At 42.0% G+C, this 17,566-nt stretch overlaps 1 protein-coding gene across 2 annotated transcripts in view; it reads left to right on the top strand.

Annotated features, from left to right (window-relative positions):
* ric1 (RIC1 homolog, RAB6A GEF complex partner 1) overlaps positions 1–17,002 on the top strand; it is a 266,797-nt gene extending 249,795 nt beyond the window's left edge. For both annotated transcript variants that reach the window (XM_070888453.1, XM_070888452.1), the window contains 3 exons: positions 7,329–7,506; positions 8,531–8,719; positions 12,438–17,002. In XM_070888453.1, the coding sequence (XP_070744554.1) occupies positions 7,329–7,506; positions 8,531–8,719; positions 12,438–12,732 (662 nt within the window). In that variant the 3' untranslated portion in view covers positions 12,733–17,002. The remainder of the gene's footprint in view (positions 1–7,328; positions 7,507–8,530; positions 8,720–12,437) is intronic.
* Positions 17,003–17,566: the final 564 nt, after the last annotated feature.

Genomic DNA, 17,566 nt, shown 5'->3' with positions numbered 1-17,566 from the left:
GATCGTCCAACCTGGAGAGACACAAGGACACCCCTTTATCTACCCTTCTAGTTACATCCTCAAAAAACTGTAGTAGATTTTATCTAATATGCCAAACGTGCCCTTAAAGAAAAAGGATGGGAATAACAATTCTAGAGCCCTCTGGATGTCTAGGGACTTACAGGGGAGGATAAAGAAAAAAAGGGAAGCTTATGTCATACACCGAAGGCTAAATACTGCAGAATCTCTGGAGGAATATCGGAAGTTCAGAGGTGAAATTAAAAAGGATATTAGGAATGCCAAGAGAAAGCATGAAACATTCTTGGCAAGGAAAACCCAAAAGTGTTCTATGAATATATTAAGAGCAAGAGGATAACTAAAGAAAAAGGGTAGGGCCTATTAGAGACCTTGAGGGTAATCTGTTTGTGGAGGCGAAAGATGTGGGTATGCTTCTTAATTAATACTTTGCGTCTGTTTTCACAAAGGAACAGGGCAATGTCGATACTGCTATCGAGGAGCAGTGTGAAATTCTGGTCAAAATAGATATAGTGAGAGAGGAGGTATTGGGGAGGGTTTGGCAGCTTTGAAAGTGGATAAGTCTCCCGGCCCGGATGAAATGCATCCCAGGCTGTTGAGCGAAGCGAGAGAGGAAATTGACTTTGACCATCATTTTCCAGTCCTCTTTGGATTCAGGCATGGTGCCGGCGGACTGCTAATGTGATACCCTTGTTTAAGAAGGGGGAAAAGGATAGGCCGAGTAATTACAGGGTTGCCAGCCTAACCTCAGTGGTGGGAAAATTATTGGAAAAAATCCTGAAAGACAGGATAAATCTACATTTGGAAAGGCAAGGATTAATTAGGGACAGTTAGCACGGATTTGTTAAGGGAAGATCGTGTTTGACTAACCTGATTGAATTTTTTGAGGAGGTAACCAAGAGGGTCGATGAGGGTAGTGCGTACAATGTGATAAAGAAACGTAGAAACATAGAAAATAGGTGCAGGAATAGGCCATTCGACCCTGCACCACCATTCAATAAGATCATGGCTGATCATTCCCTCAGTACCCCTTTCTTGCTTTCTCTCCATATCCCTTGATCCCCTTAGCCGTGAGGGCCATATCTAACTCCCTCTTGAATATATCCAATGAACTGGCATCAACAACTGTCTGCGGCAGGGAATTCCACAGATTAACAACTCTGAGTGAAGAAGTTTCTCCTCATCTCAGTCCTAAATGGCTTACCCCTTATCCTAAGACTGTGTCCCTTGGTTCTGGACTTCCCCAACATCGGGAACATTCTACCTGCATCTAAACTGTCCATCTTGTCAGAATCTTGTATGTTTCTGAGATCCCCTCTCATCCTTCTAAACGCCAATGTATAAAGGCCCAGTTAATCCAGTCTCTCCTCATATGTCAGTCCAGCCATCCCGGGAATCAGTCTGGTGAACCTTCGCTGCACTCCATCCTTCCTCAGATTTGGAGACCAAAACTGAACACAATATTCCAGGTGAGGCCACACCAAGGCCCTGTACAACTGCAGTAAGACCTCCCTGCTTCTATACTCAAATACCCTAGCTATGAAGGCCAACATACCATTTGCCGCCTTCACCTTCCTGCTGTACCTGCATGCCAACTTTCAATGACCGATGTACCATGACACCCAGGTCTTGTTGCACCTCCCCTTTTCCTAATCTTCCGCCATTCAGATAATAGTCTGTCTTCACGTTTTTGCCCCAAAGTGGATAACCTCACATTTATCCACATTATACTGCATCTGCCATGTATTTGCCCACTCACCTAACCTGTCCAAGTCACCCTGCAGCCTCTTAGCATCCTCCTCACAGCTCACACCGCCACCCAGTTTAGTGTCATCTGCAAACTTGGAGATATTACACTCAATTCCTTCATCTAAATCATTGATGTATATTGTAACGAGCTGGGGTCCCAGCACTGAGCCCTGCGGCATTCCACTAGTCACTGCCTGCCATTCTGAAAAGGACCCGTTTATCCCGACTCTCTGCTTCCTGTCTGCCAACCAGTTCTCTATCCACATCAGTATATTATCCCCAATACCATGTGCTTTGATTTTGTACACCAAACTCTTGTGTGGGACCTTGTCAAAAGCCTTTTGAAAGTCCAAATACATCACATCCACTGGTTCTCCCTTGTCCACTCTACTAGTTACATCCTCAAAAAATTCCAGAAGATTTGTCAAGCATGATTTCCCCTTCATTAAGTCCATGCTGATTTGGACCTATCCTGTCACTGGTTTCCAAATGCGCTGCTATTTCATCCTGAATAATTGATTCCCAACATTTTCCCCACTACTGATGTCAGACTAATTACCTGCTTTCTCTCTCCCTTTTTAAAAAGTGGTGTTACATTCGCTACACTCCAGTCCATAGGAACTGATCCAGAGTCAATAGACTGTTGGAAAAAGATCACCAATGCATCCACTATTTCTAGGGCCACTTCCTTAAATACTCTGGGATGCAGACTATCAGGCCCCAGGGATTTATCGGCCTTCAATCCCATCAATTTCCCGCCTAATAAGGATATCCTTCAGTTTCTCCTTCTCACTAGACCCTCAGTCCCCTAGTACTTCCGGAAGGTTATTTGTGTCTTCCTTTGTGAAGACTGACCAAAGTATTTGTTCAATTGGTCTGCCATTTCTTTGTTCCCCATTATAAATTCACCTGAATCCGACTGCAAGGGACCTACATTTGTCTTCACTAATCTTTTTCTTTTCACATATCTATAGAAGATTTTGCAGTCAGTTTTTATGTTCCCGGCAAGCTTCTTCTCGTATTCTATTTTCCCCCTCTCAATTAAACTCTTTGTCCTCTGCAGAATTTCTCAACATCCAGAGGTATTCAACATTCAGAGGTATTCAACATTTAGGAAGGATAGACAGAAAGGAAAAGGAGGCGGGGCAGCATTGCTGATTAAAGAGGAAATTAATGCAATAGTAAGAAAGGACATTAGCTTGATGTAGAATCGGTATTGGTGGAGCTACGGAATATCATGAGACAGAAAACACTCGTGGTAGTTGTGTACAGAACACCAAACAATAGTAATAAGGATGGGGACAGCATCAAAGAAATTAGGGATGCATGCAATAAAGGTAAAGCAGTTATCATGGGTGACTTGAATCTACATATTGATTGGGCGAACCAAACTGGTAGCAATGCGGTGGAGGAGGATTTCCTGGAGTGTATTAGGGATGGTTTTCGAGACCAATCCTCAGGTTTGCTGCTTTTTCTGGCCAATTTATATGCCTCTTCCTTGGATTTGACACTATCCTTAATTTCCCTTGTTAGCCACGGTTGAGCCATCTTCCCAGTTTTATTTTACTCCAGACAGGGATGTACAATTGCTGAAGTTTATCCATGTGATCTTTAAATGTTTGCCATTGCCTATCCACCATCAACCCTTTAAGTATCATTTGCCAGTCTCTCCTAGCCAATTCACACCTCAAACCATCAAAGTTACCTTTCCTTAAGTTCAGTATCCTAGTTTCTGAATGAATTGTGTCACTCTCTATCTTAATAAAGAATTCTACCATATTATGGTCACTCTTCCCCAAGGGGTCTCTCACAAGATTGCTAATTAGTCCTTTCTCATTACACATCACCCAGTCGAGGATGGCCAGCTCCCTAGTTGGTTCCTCGACATATTGGTCTCGAAAACCATCCCTAATACACTCCAGGAAATCTTCCTCCACCGCATTGCTACCAGTTTGGTTCGCCCAATCAATATGTAGATTCAAGTCACCCATGATAACTGCTTTACCTTTATTGCATGCATCCCTAATTTCTTTGATGCTGTCCCCATCCTTATTACTATTGTTTGGTGTTCTGTACACAACTACCACGAGCGTTTTCTGTCTCATGATATTCCGTAGCTCCACCAATACCGATTCTACATCAAGCTAATGTCCTTTCTTACTATTGCATTAATTTCCTCTTTAATCAGCAATGCTGCCCCGCCTCCTTTTCCTTTCTGTCTATCCTTCCTAAATGTTGAATACCTCTGAATGTTGAATACCTCTGGATGTTGAGTTCCCAGCCTTGGTCACCCTGGAGCCATGTCTCCGTGATGCCAATTACATCATACCCATTAACTGCTATCTGCGCAGTTAATTCGTCCACTTTATTCTGAATACTTCTCGTATTGAGGTACAGAGCCTTCAGGCTTGTCTTTCTAACACACTTTGCCCCTTTAGAATTTTGTTGTAATGTGGCTCTTTTTGTTTTTTGCCTTTGGTTTCTCTGCCCTCCACTTTTGCTTTTGGTTTCTCTGCCCTCCACTTTTGCTTTTCTTCTTTCTGTCTTTTGCTTCTGCCCCCATTCTACTTCCCTCTGTCTCCCTGCATAGGTTCCCGTCCCTGCCGTATTAGTTTAACTCCTCCCCAATAGCACTAGCAAACACTCCCCCTAGGACATTGGTTCCAGTCCTGCCCAGGTGCAGACCGTCTGGTTTGTACTGGTTCCACCTCCCCCAAAACTAGTTCCAATGTACCAGGAATTTGAATCCCTCCCCTCTGCACCACTCCTCAAGCCACATATTCATCTGAGCTATCCTGCGATTCCTACTCTGACTAGCACGTGGCACTGGTAGCAATCCTGAGATTACTACCTTTTGATTACTACCTTGCTCCCTAAATTAGTCTTGTAGGACCTCATCCCGTTCTTTATCTATATCGTTGGTACCTATATGCACCACGACAACTGGCTGTTCACCCTCCCTTTTCAGAATGCCCTGCACCCGCTCCGAGACATCCTTGACCCTTGCACCAGGGAGACAACATATCATCCTGGAGTCTCGGTTGCGGCTGCAGAAACGTCTGTCTTTTCCCCTAACAATTGAATCCCCTATCACTATAGCTCTCCCACTCTTTTTCCTGCTCTCCTGTGCAGCAGAGCCACCCACGGACTTTAGCAAGGCTTTTGATAAGGTTCCACATGGTAGACTGGTCATGAAGGTTAAAGCCCATGGGATCCAGGGCAAAGTGGCAAGTTGGATCCAAAAGTGGCTTGGAGGTAGGAAGCAAAGGGTAATGGTTGATGGATTTTTTTGTGACTGGAAGGATGTTTCCAGTGGGGTTCCGCAGGGCTCAGTACTGGGTCCCTTGCTTTTTGTGGTATACATCAATGATCTAGATTTGAATATAGGGATTAAGAAGTTTGCAGATGACACTAAAATTGGCTGTGTGGTTGATAATGAAGAGGAACGTCATGGACTGCAGGACAATATCAATCTATTGGTCAGGTGGGCAAAACAGTGGCAAATAGAATTTAATTTGGAGAAGTGTGAGGGCTATTAAGGAATGGGTATACACATTAAATGGTAGGCCACTTAGAAGTGCAGATGATCAAAGCGACCTTAGAGTGCCTGTCCACAGATCCCTGAAAGTAGCAGGCCAGGTTTCCGCATGCCTTTATTGGCTGAGGCATAGAATACAAGAGCAGGGAGGTTATGCTTTATTGTATAATACACTGGTTAGGCCACAACTGTAATACAAGATAGAGGCAGAGAGGTTGTTTTCGCTGGTCGCGGAGACTAGAACTAGGGGGCACAGCCTCAAAATACGGGGGAGCCAATTTAAAACCGAGTTGAGAAGGAATTTCTTCTCTGAGGGTTGTGAATCTGTGGAATTCTCTGCCCAAGGAAACAGTTGAGGCTAGCTCATTGAATGTATTCAAATCACAGATAGATAGATTTTTAACCAATAAGGGAATTAAGGGTTATGGGGAGCGGGCGGGTAAGTGGAGCTGAGTCCACGGCCGGATCAGCCATGATCTTGTTGAATGGCGGAGCAGGCTCGAGGGGCTAGATGGCCTACTCCTGTTCCTAATTCTTATGTTCTTATACTGTGTGCAGTTCTGATCACCGTATTATAGGAAGAACGTGATTGCACTGGAGAGGGTGCAGAGGAGATTTACTAAGATGCTGCCAGGAATGGAGAATCTTAGCTATGAGGACAGATTGGATAGGCTGGTTTTGTTCTCCTTGGAACAGAGGAGGCTGAGAGGAGACCTCATTTAGGTGTATAAAATTTTGAGCGCCTGGATATAGTGGATAGTAAGGGTCTATTTCCCTTGGTGGAGGGGGCATGGGTTTAAGGTGGTTGGTGGAAGGTTTTGAGAGGAAGCTTCTTCACGCAAAGGGTTGTGAGGGTCTGGAACTCGCTGCCTGGAAGAGTGGTGGAGGCAGAAACCCTCACCACATTTAAAAGATGCTTGGATGAGCACTGGAAGTGCCGTAACCTGCAGGGTTACGGACCTCGAGCTGGTAATTGAGATTAGACTGAATGACCTCTTGTTGGCTGGCGCAGACTTGATGGTAAGTACATCATGGAATCTAATACAGCCAGAGTGATCCCCTGGACTAGTTTCGATCGCCTGGGTGCGAGGAGAGGCATTTTCCCAGGTTTTTTTCCCCAATTGGACAGGGGTTTTATCTTTTTTTTGCCTCTCCTAGGAGATCGCATGGCTCCGGGTAGGGTGGAGTGTAAAATGTTGTGATACATGGGGTATCGCAGTTGTGTAGGGCGGACTGGTTGGGCCGGATGCTCTTTACATGTCCATCATTGTTCATAGGTTTATATGTAACCTTCAGGGCTGCTGACAGAGTGCCGTGTGGCTCTTTGTCGTCCGACGTGGACACGATGAGCCATAATGGCCGCCTGCGCTGTAAATTTCCATATTTCTGTTCGTCAAACACTATTTCCCTTTCATAAAACCATGTTGACTCTGCCTAATCATATAATTTTCTAAGTGCCCTGTTACCAGGTCCTTAATAATGGATTCCAGCATTTTCCCGATAACTAATGTCAGGCTAACTGGCCTGTCATTTCCTGTTTGCTCTCTTCCTTCTTATTTGAAAAGCGGTGTTACATTTGCTACCTTCTAATCCACTGGGACCATTCCGGAATCTAGCGAGTACATGGAGCAATCCATACATCTTCACCTTTGATAAATTTAAATTTTGTTAGCTGTTTGGAGTAACCTCTAATAATTCTACTTCATAATGGAAGGCTTATCTATGGTGTTCAGAAACTAAAATATCCTTTTACACATATTCTCTCTTCATATTGTTCCACATGCCAACTTTCCCACGACCTAGTGTGTGGTCTCGTTGAAAATAGATCCTCATGCTGTACTATACCTGCGCAGTTAAGAGAGCAAAAGAGCTCAGTATTCCTCTGCCAGGTGTGTGTTTTTTTGCTTTCTAATTCTATTTCATAGCTTTTGCAATTCCACAGGTGTAGTAAATAAACTCAAACATTTCTTCATGTCTTAAAGCTTTCTTAATCCTCAGTTAAATACTGATGTCTTTTTATTTTTAGCTGACGAATGCAGTATTGGATCAGCTACCGATCTCACAGAAACCAGTTCTATGGTGGATGGTGACTGGACTATGGTAGATGAAAGTTTTTCTACACTCAGTCTTACACAGTCTGAGCTGGAGTATATATCGATGGAGCTGGCTAATAAAGGCCCTCGTAAGTCACAGGTTCAGTTAAGGTAAGTAACTTTGCTTACCTTATTTTCTTTACAAACCCCAAATCTGTTGATTACAACAGCATTTCTAATACTCCATGTGAAAACAGGCACCCGAGATGCAAGGCGCTATTTTGTTCTGTATCAAACCCAGCGATCTCAGTGAGACATGAAATTGAGCCATTTGAATTCCTCACATGCCAGGTTCCTGATTAATTTCATTTTGGGGGTAAGGGAGAGACCAAGAGATAAAGATTCTCTCTCAAAATATTTAGCGATGGATAAAATAAATTAAAGGTTCAGGCAGTTTTCTCACCTAAGTTAAGAATGACCTGGCAGAGGCCCCAGTTTGCCCATTAGACAGTGGGCAATGCAAGGATTGAGGAGGATTGTCCTCTGAAGAGTTTAGAAGAATCAGAGGTGATCTCAGTGAAACATATAAAATTCTTACAGGGCTTGACAGGATAGATGCTGAGAGATTATTTCCCCTGGCTGGAGAGTCTAGAACTAGGGAGCGTAGTCTCAGAATAAAGGGTCGGCCATTTAGGACTGAGATGAGGAGAAACTTCTTCACTCAGTGTTGTGAATCTTTGGAATTCTCTACCTCAGTGGATGCTCAGTAGTTGAGTATATTCAAGGCTGAGATAGGTGGATTTTTGGATATTAAGGGAATCAAGGGAGATGAGGATCGGGTGGGAAAGTGAGGGAGAAGATCGGCCTTGATCCTGTTGAATAGCGGAGCAGGGTCGAATGGCCTACTCCTGCTTCTAATTCTTGTGTTCTTATTAACCTAAAGGGAGGAATAAAAGTACTTTTGAGACTGTGGGAATAACTGCTATTTAATATTCTTGAATTATGAATTCATGTTTTGAAATAAAGCTTGCATTTTCAGCTAAAATTTTGAATATCTATTTTGGAATAATAAAAAAAATGGCTTAATTGAAGGTTGTTTTAAAGTGATACAAACCCTTAGGTTAGAGGTTTTGCTAGTTCACTTTCTGCAGCCACCTACCTGTGTCATCTCTCTACAACTGTTCTGTTCCTTCAGGTATCTGATGCACATTTTCATGGAAGCTGGCTGTTTGGAGTGGTGTATAATTACAGCGCTCATTCTCCGAGATTCTGCAGTGATCGGGCAGATAATCAGTTCAATCCAACACTCCGAGATTCCCATGGATATTTTGCAGGGTATTAAAGATGGCATGCTAGCTGTGGATGGATGGGCTTCAGCAGACTGGTAAGTGATGTAGTGCATATCCAGTTCGTAACCGCAATTAAGCTTTATAAAAAGGATGAGCTAGTTTCAAATGATGCATTTATTATTTTTACTTCACTAAACCAGATGACTATGTCATACAACATGTGTGATTTGGCCAGCTGTAAACTCCAGTAACTAGATGGGCCCACATTTGCAATGGCTATTTCTTTCCCATAAGGAATTGTTTTTTTTTTTTTACACAGCGAGTTGTTGTGATCTGGAATCCACTGCCTAAAAGGCTGGTGGAAGCAAATTCTTTCAAAGGGAATTGGATAAATAATTGAAGAAAAAACATTTACAGGGCTGTGGGGGAAGAGCAGGGGAGTAATCAGAAAGCTTTAATAAAGCACAAGCGCAATGGGCCAAAAGGCCTCCTATTCTACCAAAAATCCACATCTTAAAATTATCTGCAGATCTCCACTTGCTGTAGCTCACAAAACCTCCCAGGATGGGTTGGTAGCATCAGTCATTGGTTTCCAGGCTAGCCAGAGGGCCACCATGGTATCTGTAAACTCTTCAGATTTCTGTCGGCCTGGAGCCGGGCAAACAATGTGTCGAAAATTCTTTGTTACCTTATTGGCACATTGCTTTGTATTCATTTATTTTTAATGGGGGTTTTTTTTGCAATAATGTCATCGTTTTTTGCGACATTAATAATAGTCTTTTGGAAGTTAGAATAATTGAGTCAGTGTTTGCAGGGGATGCTTGGGTGTGTGTAGGATATCCCCCATACTTAAGGTTAAAAAACATTGGCATAACTCGTATATTAAATGTTTTATTCCTTTTTAAGAGCCGTAGTAGCACTTTCTGAGCCAATAGCACAACCACGCTTCGAAATAATCCTGACGAAGCAAGTTGGTTTACAATAGAAAAAAAGAAAAGTGCTGGGAAGAAACGAAAGTGGAGAACAGAGATAAAAGTGAGGGAGAGAGCAAGAAAGAAACACATAGAACATGGAGGAAAGCTAGAGAGAAGCACAAGTAAAGGAGGGACGAGGGAGAAAGAGCAATGAAGGTGGGAGGGAAAAATAGAATTAAAAGGAGGAGAGATTTTTGTTTTTTGGTGACCCAGTCTGAAAAGTTTTGCGAAACACTCATCAGATAGTTCAGTCAGTGGCAATTGGCTTGAGTGAATACATGTAGACAGTTCTTCTGTGTCCCTATCATTGATTTGTTGGTTGCGCCCATGTTCCTCACCACATCAGGAAGCAAGACTAAGATGTATAAAGGTTACATACCACAACTTGGTCAGTCACCTGCAAATAAACTGGTATGACATTGAGCCCCATCATTGTGGCTGAATTTATTTCTGGTTTGTTTCCTTGGTAAACCACCGAGTCCCATTGGGTATTTTGTTTGCCTCATGTGTTTTATTGAATTTGAATAATTTAAGTTTGAATAAAACTTGTGGTGGTATGTTGCTCCCACTTGAATTTTACAATGTGGTCGGACACTAATCGGTGTCACATCAGAGCCCTGTCTATTTGTGTTAGCTGATGTTTGCGGTCGAGGTAAAGCTTGCAAAAACCGTACTCTCAGCACACAATTTCTCACACCAAGAAAGTAGACAGCGGGAATTCGCCCCCACTGATTTCCAAATTCCCGATAGGTGCTGCTCGAGGGTGCAGCTTTGTGCCGGAGTGCAAACTCGTATCATTTTGCTTCCGCTCTTTAACGGTGAAAGGAAAACCCTTCACTTTTGGGGGAGGATGTGGCCAGGGTGAAGTGTACTCTGCAGGCTAGATGCTCCAGGCGCTGCTTCCTCTAGGGTGGAAGCTCCGAGCCAAGAAAAGATACAAGTCAAGACAGCAAGGTACACGAGTGAAGAAGAATGAGGTCAGTGACGATGTCTGTCTTCTGTGAGAGTCACTGGGATGTGAAATTTCAGTAATATTAAGGCACCAGAAAGAGAGGGAGATTTATTTTCCCTTTCTCAGTAAACGGAATCATTCTTAACGCTGGACACTGCTAGCAGTAAAATGAACTACTGCAAATAAGCCTTCTACAAAAGAAAAAAATTCCTCACTAAGATATAGGGTCAGAAATTCGCCTGGGCCCAGAATTACCATTGCCCGGGCTATGCGTGTCCGAAATTGGGCCTTGGGCCTCATCTAAGTCATGTGAATGATCTTGTCTGCCTCCACATGAAGCCTGCCCTTTTGCAACAATTAATTTCAGGCCTATGTGCCATGGGGTGGGGCGGGGGTAGTGCAGAAGGCGTGGGATATGGGCGATCGCGGCTGGCACCAACTGTCAGAAGTGCAGCTAAAAGGAGCACCATTGCTTCTCCTGACTCCACAGAAGGGTTTTTTAAAAAGCAAAAACATTTTTTAACAGCGTACCTTAAAGCAGCGGATGCTGAAGAATTCTCAGCAGGACAGGCCCAACCCCTGCCCCATTCATCACATCCCAGTTTCACCATATTTACATGGGACCTGTCTTAGGCAGCTGCCAGGGACACCTAAAAAAAAAAAAATGTCCCGACCTAATTTCAGGTCAGATGTTTTTCAGGTGTCCTTGGGGCACAGGTAGTTGGTCCCTGAAATTTAGCCTTTTGCGCCCCTAAAACTGATACAAGGAGGTACAATTTCTGCTCCATTGACTCCATGCTGGGGTATGGTTTCATGGACACCCACTGTCCTCACCAAAGTGGGTATTCCACATAAATGACTGCATGCATTAGGTGGCCCGTTTCTGTCCTCGCCTGAATCCCCCACATGTACATTTTCTAGCAGAGTTTGCTGTGTAGCATGTACGAGTGGGGACCCTGGCTGATTTCCCCCGCCCTTACCCAGGAGCACTAATGGGTAATTCTATCATAACTACCATTGCCTCAGCTGAGATCTCTGACATGAGATTTGAACGACAGTTGCCAGGTCTGTATTGCTCAGATATTCACTGGCTAAGTTCAGTATATCATCAAGGAAGCTTCAGTATTTCCTTGAACAGAATATCCCCTTTTAAAAGAAAAACTGATGGATAAATGAGTTTTTTTCTTCCGAAATCCTTTGATCACAACCCGGTGTAGATTAAGTAGCGGGTGTGCTCATCTCCCATCCAGAATGTCCCTTATCTTCAGTTCCAGTTCCACTTCACTTCCCTCTGCTCTTTACCCAACTCCTGGTCTGGAGAGGAGAAGCTGAGCCAGTTGCAGCTGCCCCTTCAGTTGCTGATGCTGGAGTGAGTGCCAGTGAATGCAGCTGTTGTTGTCCTTTTCTCAGGCCATCTTACAGGATAGTTTCATGGTCAGTGAGCAGAAGCATATTTGGGAAGGAAGCCAGGGTTATAGGGCATAAAGCAGGAGATTTGTGCAATTGCTTAATGGAGAAATGGGTCAAGTATTGAGTATTGACAAAGGAAATTTATATGCTGGTGGTTTCAGTAAAATTTTTGAGGTTAAGTTGACAGATAACCTCAGTAATTTCTCATGAATATATAAAGTGACATGTTAGCCTAATATCTTTGTTTCTAAGCCTTTGAAGATTGTTAGTGGTTTTTAAATTGCTCCAAGGGTACAGGAGTGTCTATTCATTTGTTTACATGTATAACGAACAGCTGAATAAATATTCCATTGGGCAATAGAAGTTACCACAGTGAGAACAAAATTCTACTGTTATTTCACACGCTAATTTTTCTTTCTCTTTTCTCCCCCCCCCCCCCCCCACCACCGCTCCCCCGTGCTGATTTAATACTGCCAGCCCTGGATACAAGCCATTTCTGAATCGCATAAACCCCCAGCTGCAGAAATTGAACGAGGTCACAGAGGAGCAGATTCAACCTGAAGCTTTTCAGCCCTCGAGCCGCCTGAGCATATCAAAGGCAGTGGAGGCCCCCAGCCCTTGGGCAGAGGACAGTAGAAATACAGTGAGTCACGTTAACAGTACCCAGAACGATGGCAGCGGGGGTATCAGCAGGCAGGAAGAGGATGGCCAAGGAGAGGAGGAAGAGGAGCAACGTGTGGATGAAGGGAGTTACGAGTGCTCTCTGTCATGAATGGTTATTCTTCAGACAGCTTTAGTCCAAACTGTAAAAAAGACAAATGTATCATTGGTGCCTTGTCAGTGTTGTGCACATGTCTTACCGCATATTACAGGAGAATTGTCTCATACAGAAATAAGACCAAACCCAGTTTGGATCAAAACTTCACCCTCCATATTTCACACTACCAAAATAAAAGTGTAATTTTTGATTACTGACGAAGACACTTCTGCTGATGTATGCTAATCCAATCCTGAGATTATCTCTGAAAATGCCCTTTTTATCCTCCTGTGCTCTCTGGCATAATGTTCTGAAAAGTACATTAATGATAGTGAGGGTGATTTCATGGAAATAACAAAGTTTCTAAAAACATTTACATTTTATTGCTGGATTGGTAGGTACTTTACTCTGTGCCGCTAGTGCCTTTGTGAGATGCTCTATTGTGCTTTAGATGTGTTTAAATAATACCTCGATTCTGGCATGAACGAGGGAGTCTTGCAAAGGTGCTCTCAGGACAGAAGTAAGTGACCCAAATTCGATCATTTTTTTGTCTGTCCGCAGAGCATTAAGGAAAGTTGCTGTACAAACTGAACGTGACCCAGGTGAAAGGGAAGGTTCCAGGCACAGATTGACTCTTACTGTGTCAGGAGTGATTGAATGGCTGAGCAGTTGGAACCACTGTGATGTTTTGACATCTGAATAACTTAATAAGCAAGTGTGATTTTGAGTCTAAATGTAACTACAGGTTTATTTGCCGTGATTTGTTTGTGTCCATAGTGGCTTAGAACTTTTCTAAGGCTAAGCCATCATAAAATAATGTAATGGTCATAGAAAAAGTTATTTACCACAAAACCTCTCTTACATTACTCTGTAGCATTCTGTTCTAAACAATCTCGTTGCTGTAAGGATAACTAAGACTTGTAATTTGTCACAGGGGACTTGCTTGCAAATTGCAGGGCAGTTGCCAATAAAGTGGGGGGAAACAATAGGATTTAGTTAAAAGGTCAGTGTTGCACCCAATGAAGTACAAGTTGCTTTTACTTTTGTGAAAAAAACATTGTTTAAAATGTTACGGCGATGTTAATTGTCCGTAGCACTTGTCTCTGTTTCTCCTGCTGGCGCTGAGCTCTGCCTTCGCATGAATCAGTGATGGGATATTTTTAGAATACTATTCCCTTTTCTATAAGATATTAAATTTTCATTTTTATTTAGATTGGATGCATTACCGCAGACTCCAGCTGTCTAGCTGCATGCTAGTAGTGACTGTGCCCTCATCTCCACTGTGCTGATCTCCGTGAAGCTGTTGATTAGATCACTGGGGACTTTGGGGGTGGGGGAAAGAGTGGGTACAACTCCTCGATGGCAGTTCCTGGAGGCAGGGTGCTTGTATACCCAGTAATTGGTGCCCACCGTGATGGGTTTGCAAAGAAGCAATGGATTGTTGCTAAAGCTGCATGTGTCTCCATTGTATGGTTTACCTCCAATGCAGGCAGATTTCAGCTCGCCATACTATTCATGAGAAGCTCCTGATACCTACTGTCTCCTTAGCAAGGGCTCAACCTTGTACTAATCCACAGTCCAACAACCAGTTAGTGACCATCCTCCTGGGGCGGAGGGGAAGAGAGATAAGCTGAGTCTCTGGGGTTGACATGATTCCAAGATGATGTTCCTGGTATCCCAAATGTACCCTCTGTGCCAGACTCAATAATCCATTACCTGAGCCAGATGGTCTCAGTACTCCAAAGGACTATTGAAGACTGACCAGCCATCCTGGCTTACCAATGGAACTGTGAGGGCTGGGATTTTTTCCCACTTGACTCCAGAAAAGCCAATGCCCTATTGTCCTGGCTGGTAAGCGGGATGCTTACCAATACTCCATGCTTAGGCTGGGCAGTTTTGGCTGGTTTAATTCCAGAAGTACTCCTGCACACACTTAAGGGCCCTTAAACTTTGGCTCTTCCTAGACCCTCTGGACTTGGGTAGGTAGAGTGTGTCTCTGAAGAGAATATGTGCACTCAATATTGGGCAAACAGAAACTACTATTGTTGATCTCTTAGTGGTTTGGAGACTTTTAAACATGGTGGATTTCATCAAAGTCAAACATGCTCTATTGCACAAACGGTAATAGTTTGCTAAAATGAATCTCCTTGGGGCTGTGGTGAGTCGGCTGCTGGTAGCGGGAACTTGTACAAATCATGCCACTTGGCACAATCACCGGATATTTCACTGACAAATCGCTAGTCTTTGCTAGGAAAACCCATCACCACTTGCATAGCACAAGACATGTACACAGCATGTGTACGAGACTCTGTGTTCAACTTAATTTTGAAACCTGCTGTGTTGGTGCTTTAGGAATTGATCCTCTGTTCTCAAGTATTTTGTATAAACCTTTTCTAAAAAAAAAATGCATTTTGGATTCGGTTTAAAGTATAATCACTAACTAAACTGCTCTTGCAGCAGCTGTTTATATTGTACAGTGTTCAAGTGCAACTATATGTCTGTGCACGTGTGTTGCATGAGCTTACAGTAGCTGTCCCAAACGTTGGAAACTGATGCTGTTTAACTTGGAACTTGGTACCCCTGTAGTAAGATCTTTGTGTGATTTACATTGTAAAATAAATACCATTGCTTTGTAGAGGGAGGGGCTAGAAAAGACCCTTTTTATGAAATTATACATAATCAGTAAGACTATTTTAACAGGTTTGAGTTTAGAAATGCCTTTATTTATTGCTTTTCCAAAAAAACTCGTTTTTGTTTTAGATGCAGAAAGTATTTTTATGTAAATATAATAAAGCGATGTAATCATGTGTTTATACTTGCTGGTTAGGTTCTAGCAAGGTGTACAATAAATATAAACCATAACAAGCAACATCCTTTTTAATAGCTTTTAATAAAAGCTGTCATAACTAAAGCTTGATTAAGATATTGATCCGTTTTCAAGGGAGCAAACCCACACACTGATTAATTTCCTACTCTGAGCTGTTGGACAGTAACCTGTTTGAACAAAGTGCTGCAGTGTATGATCTTATGTAGTGGTACCGCCTTCAAAGCTGTTTCCTTGCATCTTAATGCAGATAAAATAAAAGTACCTGAAGCAGTATTAAAAGACTAAGATAGCATATATTTGTTACAGTGCAATTTGAACAAAAAATGCAAAATGTTGCTTATTTTATACAACAAAATTGAGTAGTCTATTTTTATAGCTAAACTGAACTTTGATGTGGACCAAATTCGTAACCTAGCCCTAAACAGTAACTTGTCTACAAATTGTAACTGTATTGAACACGTGCTTCTGTTTGGCCTGAAGGGAAAGGATGGTAGAAACAGAATTATTTAAAAGGGTATTATCTCCTTTAAAAGGGATTTTTTAAAAACTTTATTTTGTTTAATGTGATTGAGGAATGTGAAAAGAAAGAGTTGAGACTAGATTCATGTTGTACATGTACCATACAGTAAGACTAACAGCCTGTTGCAATACGGATACTAAACAGTGTGCACTGATTGGTTAATGAGCCCGAGAATTGGCTGGGCTAAACGGAGGCCAGATTCTTAACTAATTTTGAAGTGTGTTACATAGAAAATAGGTGCAAGAGCAGGCCATTCGGCCATTCGAGCCTGCACCGCCACTCAATATGAGCATCACAAGTACACACTACAAAGTTAATTATATTTTGGGCTATCTTGTCTGTTTTCTGAGTGTGTGTTTATGCACCTTCATATTTAATTGTAGTGTTTAAGTTGCTTGCATTTGAAAGTAATAATTTTTTTTCCACTAGTGTACTCCATATTCAGTAAAAATATATTTACAAAATTTGCGAACATGACCATAACACAACTGATCCATTAACATGTTAAAACACCACAAATCTAATTGGGAACAATCCAAAGAACTTTTTTAAATTAGACAGTAGTTCCAATGTTGAGAAATTTTCACCAAGGTCCCAAATGTTAAAAATGTGATCTAAAGTCATTTTTATAAATTAAATAAAGCTATAAAAATCCAACGATAAGACACCTTTTTTCCTGTAAAGTTTTATTTATAGACAAGATGGTTAACAATGGCACAGTTTGCCAGTTGAGCATGTTCTGTGTTTAACACAACCTCATCAATGACTTAGCAACATGGGCATGAACCTCAGATTATTTCTGCAAGAATCATTGATGGAGTTGCAGTGCACAATGCTACTTTGTGGCAGATCTTGTCTGTACTAGTATCAGAAATTATTTGCTATTGTTTCCTGTCACATGTACAAATTTACAGCAATAAACATTTTTGATTATGTAAGTGTTCTTGTTTTAAGGCTGTTCTGAAAGAGAGTGCTTATTTCATTTCCGGATTGGTTCCTAGCATTATATGTGGATGGTTGTGTGTGTGCTCGCAGTAAAGCCGCAACTATTTACGGCAATCTGCAAACACCATTAATTGTCACTGGAATCTGTACAGTTCATTTTTTAAATGGTACAGATTCATCTCAAAAACTGCAAAAACGCAAACTATAAAACACAATATTGACAATTTTGTGATGTCTTGTATGTTGATTTTAGATTATGCAAATTCTTGAAGCAGGTTAAGGTGATTCTAACCATCTCAGAGAATTCAGACACAAACACTATATTTCTCTGCATAAATGTGGTTCTATCTAAACATATACTTTCAGTAATTTATTGCAAAAAAAAATTGCAATTTCCCCAGCCCTCCCCTCCTGCAATTAACTTTATTTTTTTCTTTCTAAATATATTTAGCTATAATTATTGACCCTAACTGTTGGTGTAACTGTCTTGCTTTGTTGAGTTTCTGAATATACTGAAGATTAGAATGTTGGTTGGACAGATGACCATATAAATGCAT

Source organism: Pristiophorus japonicus, chromosome 1 (genome assembly GCF_044704955.1).
Source record: "Pristiophorus japonicus isolate sPriJap1 chromosome 1, sPriJap1.hap1, whole genome shotgun sequence".
Classification (NCBI taxonomy): domain Eukaryota; kingdom Metazoa; phylum Chordata; class Chondrichthyes; family Pristiophoridae; genus Pristiophorus; species Pristiophorus japonicus.
Note: the sequence above shows the minus strand (reverse complement) of the source record. Positions and strands in the feature narration are given on the sequence as shown.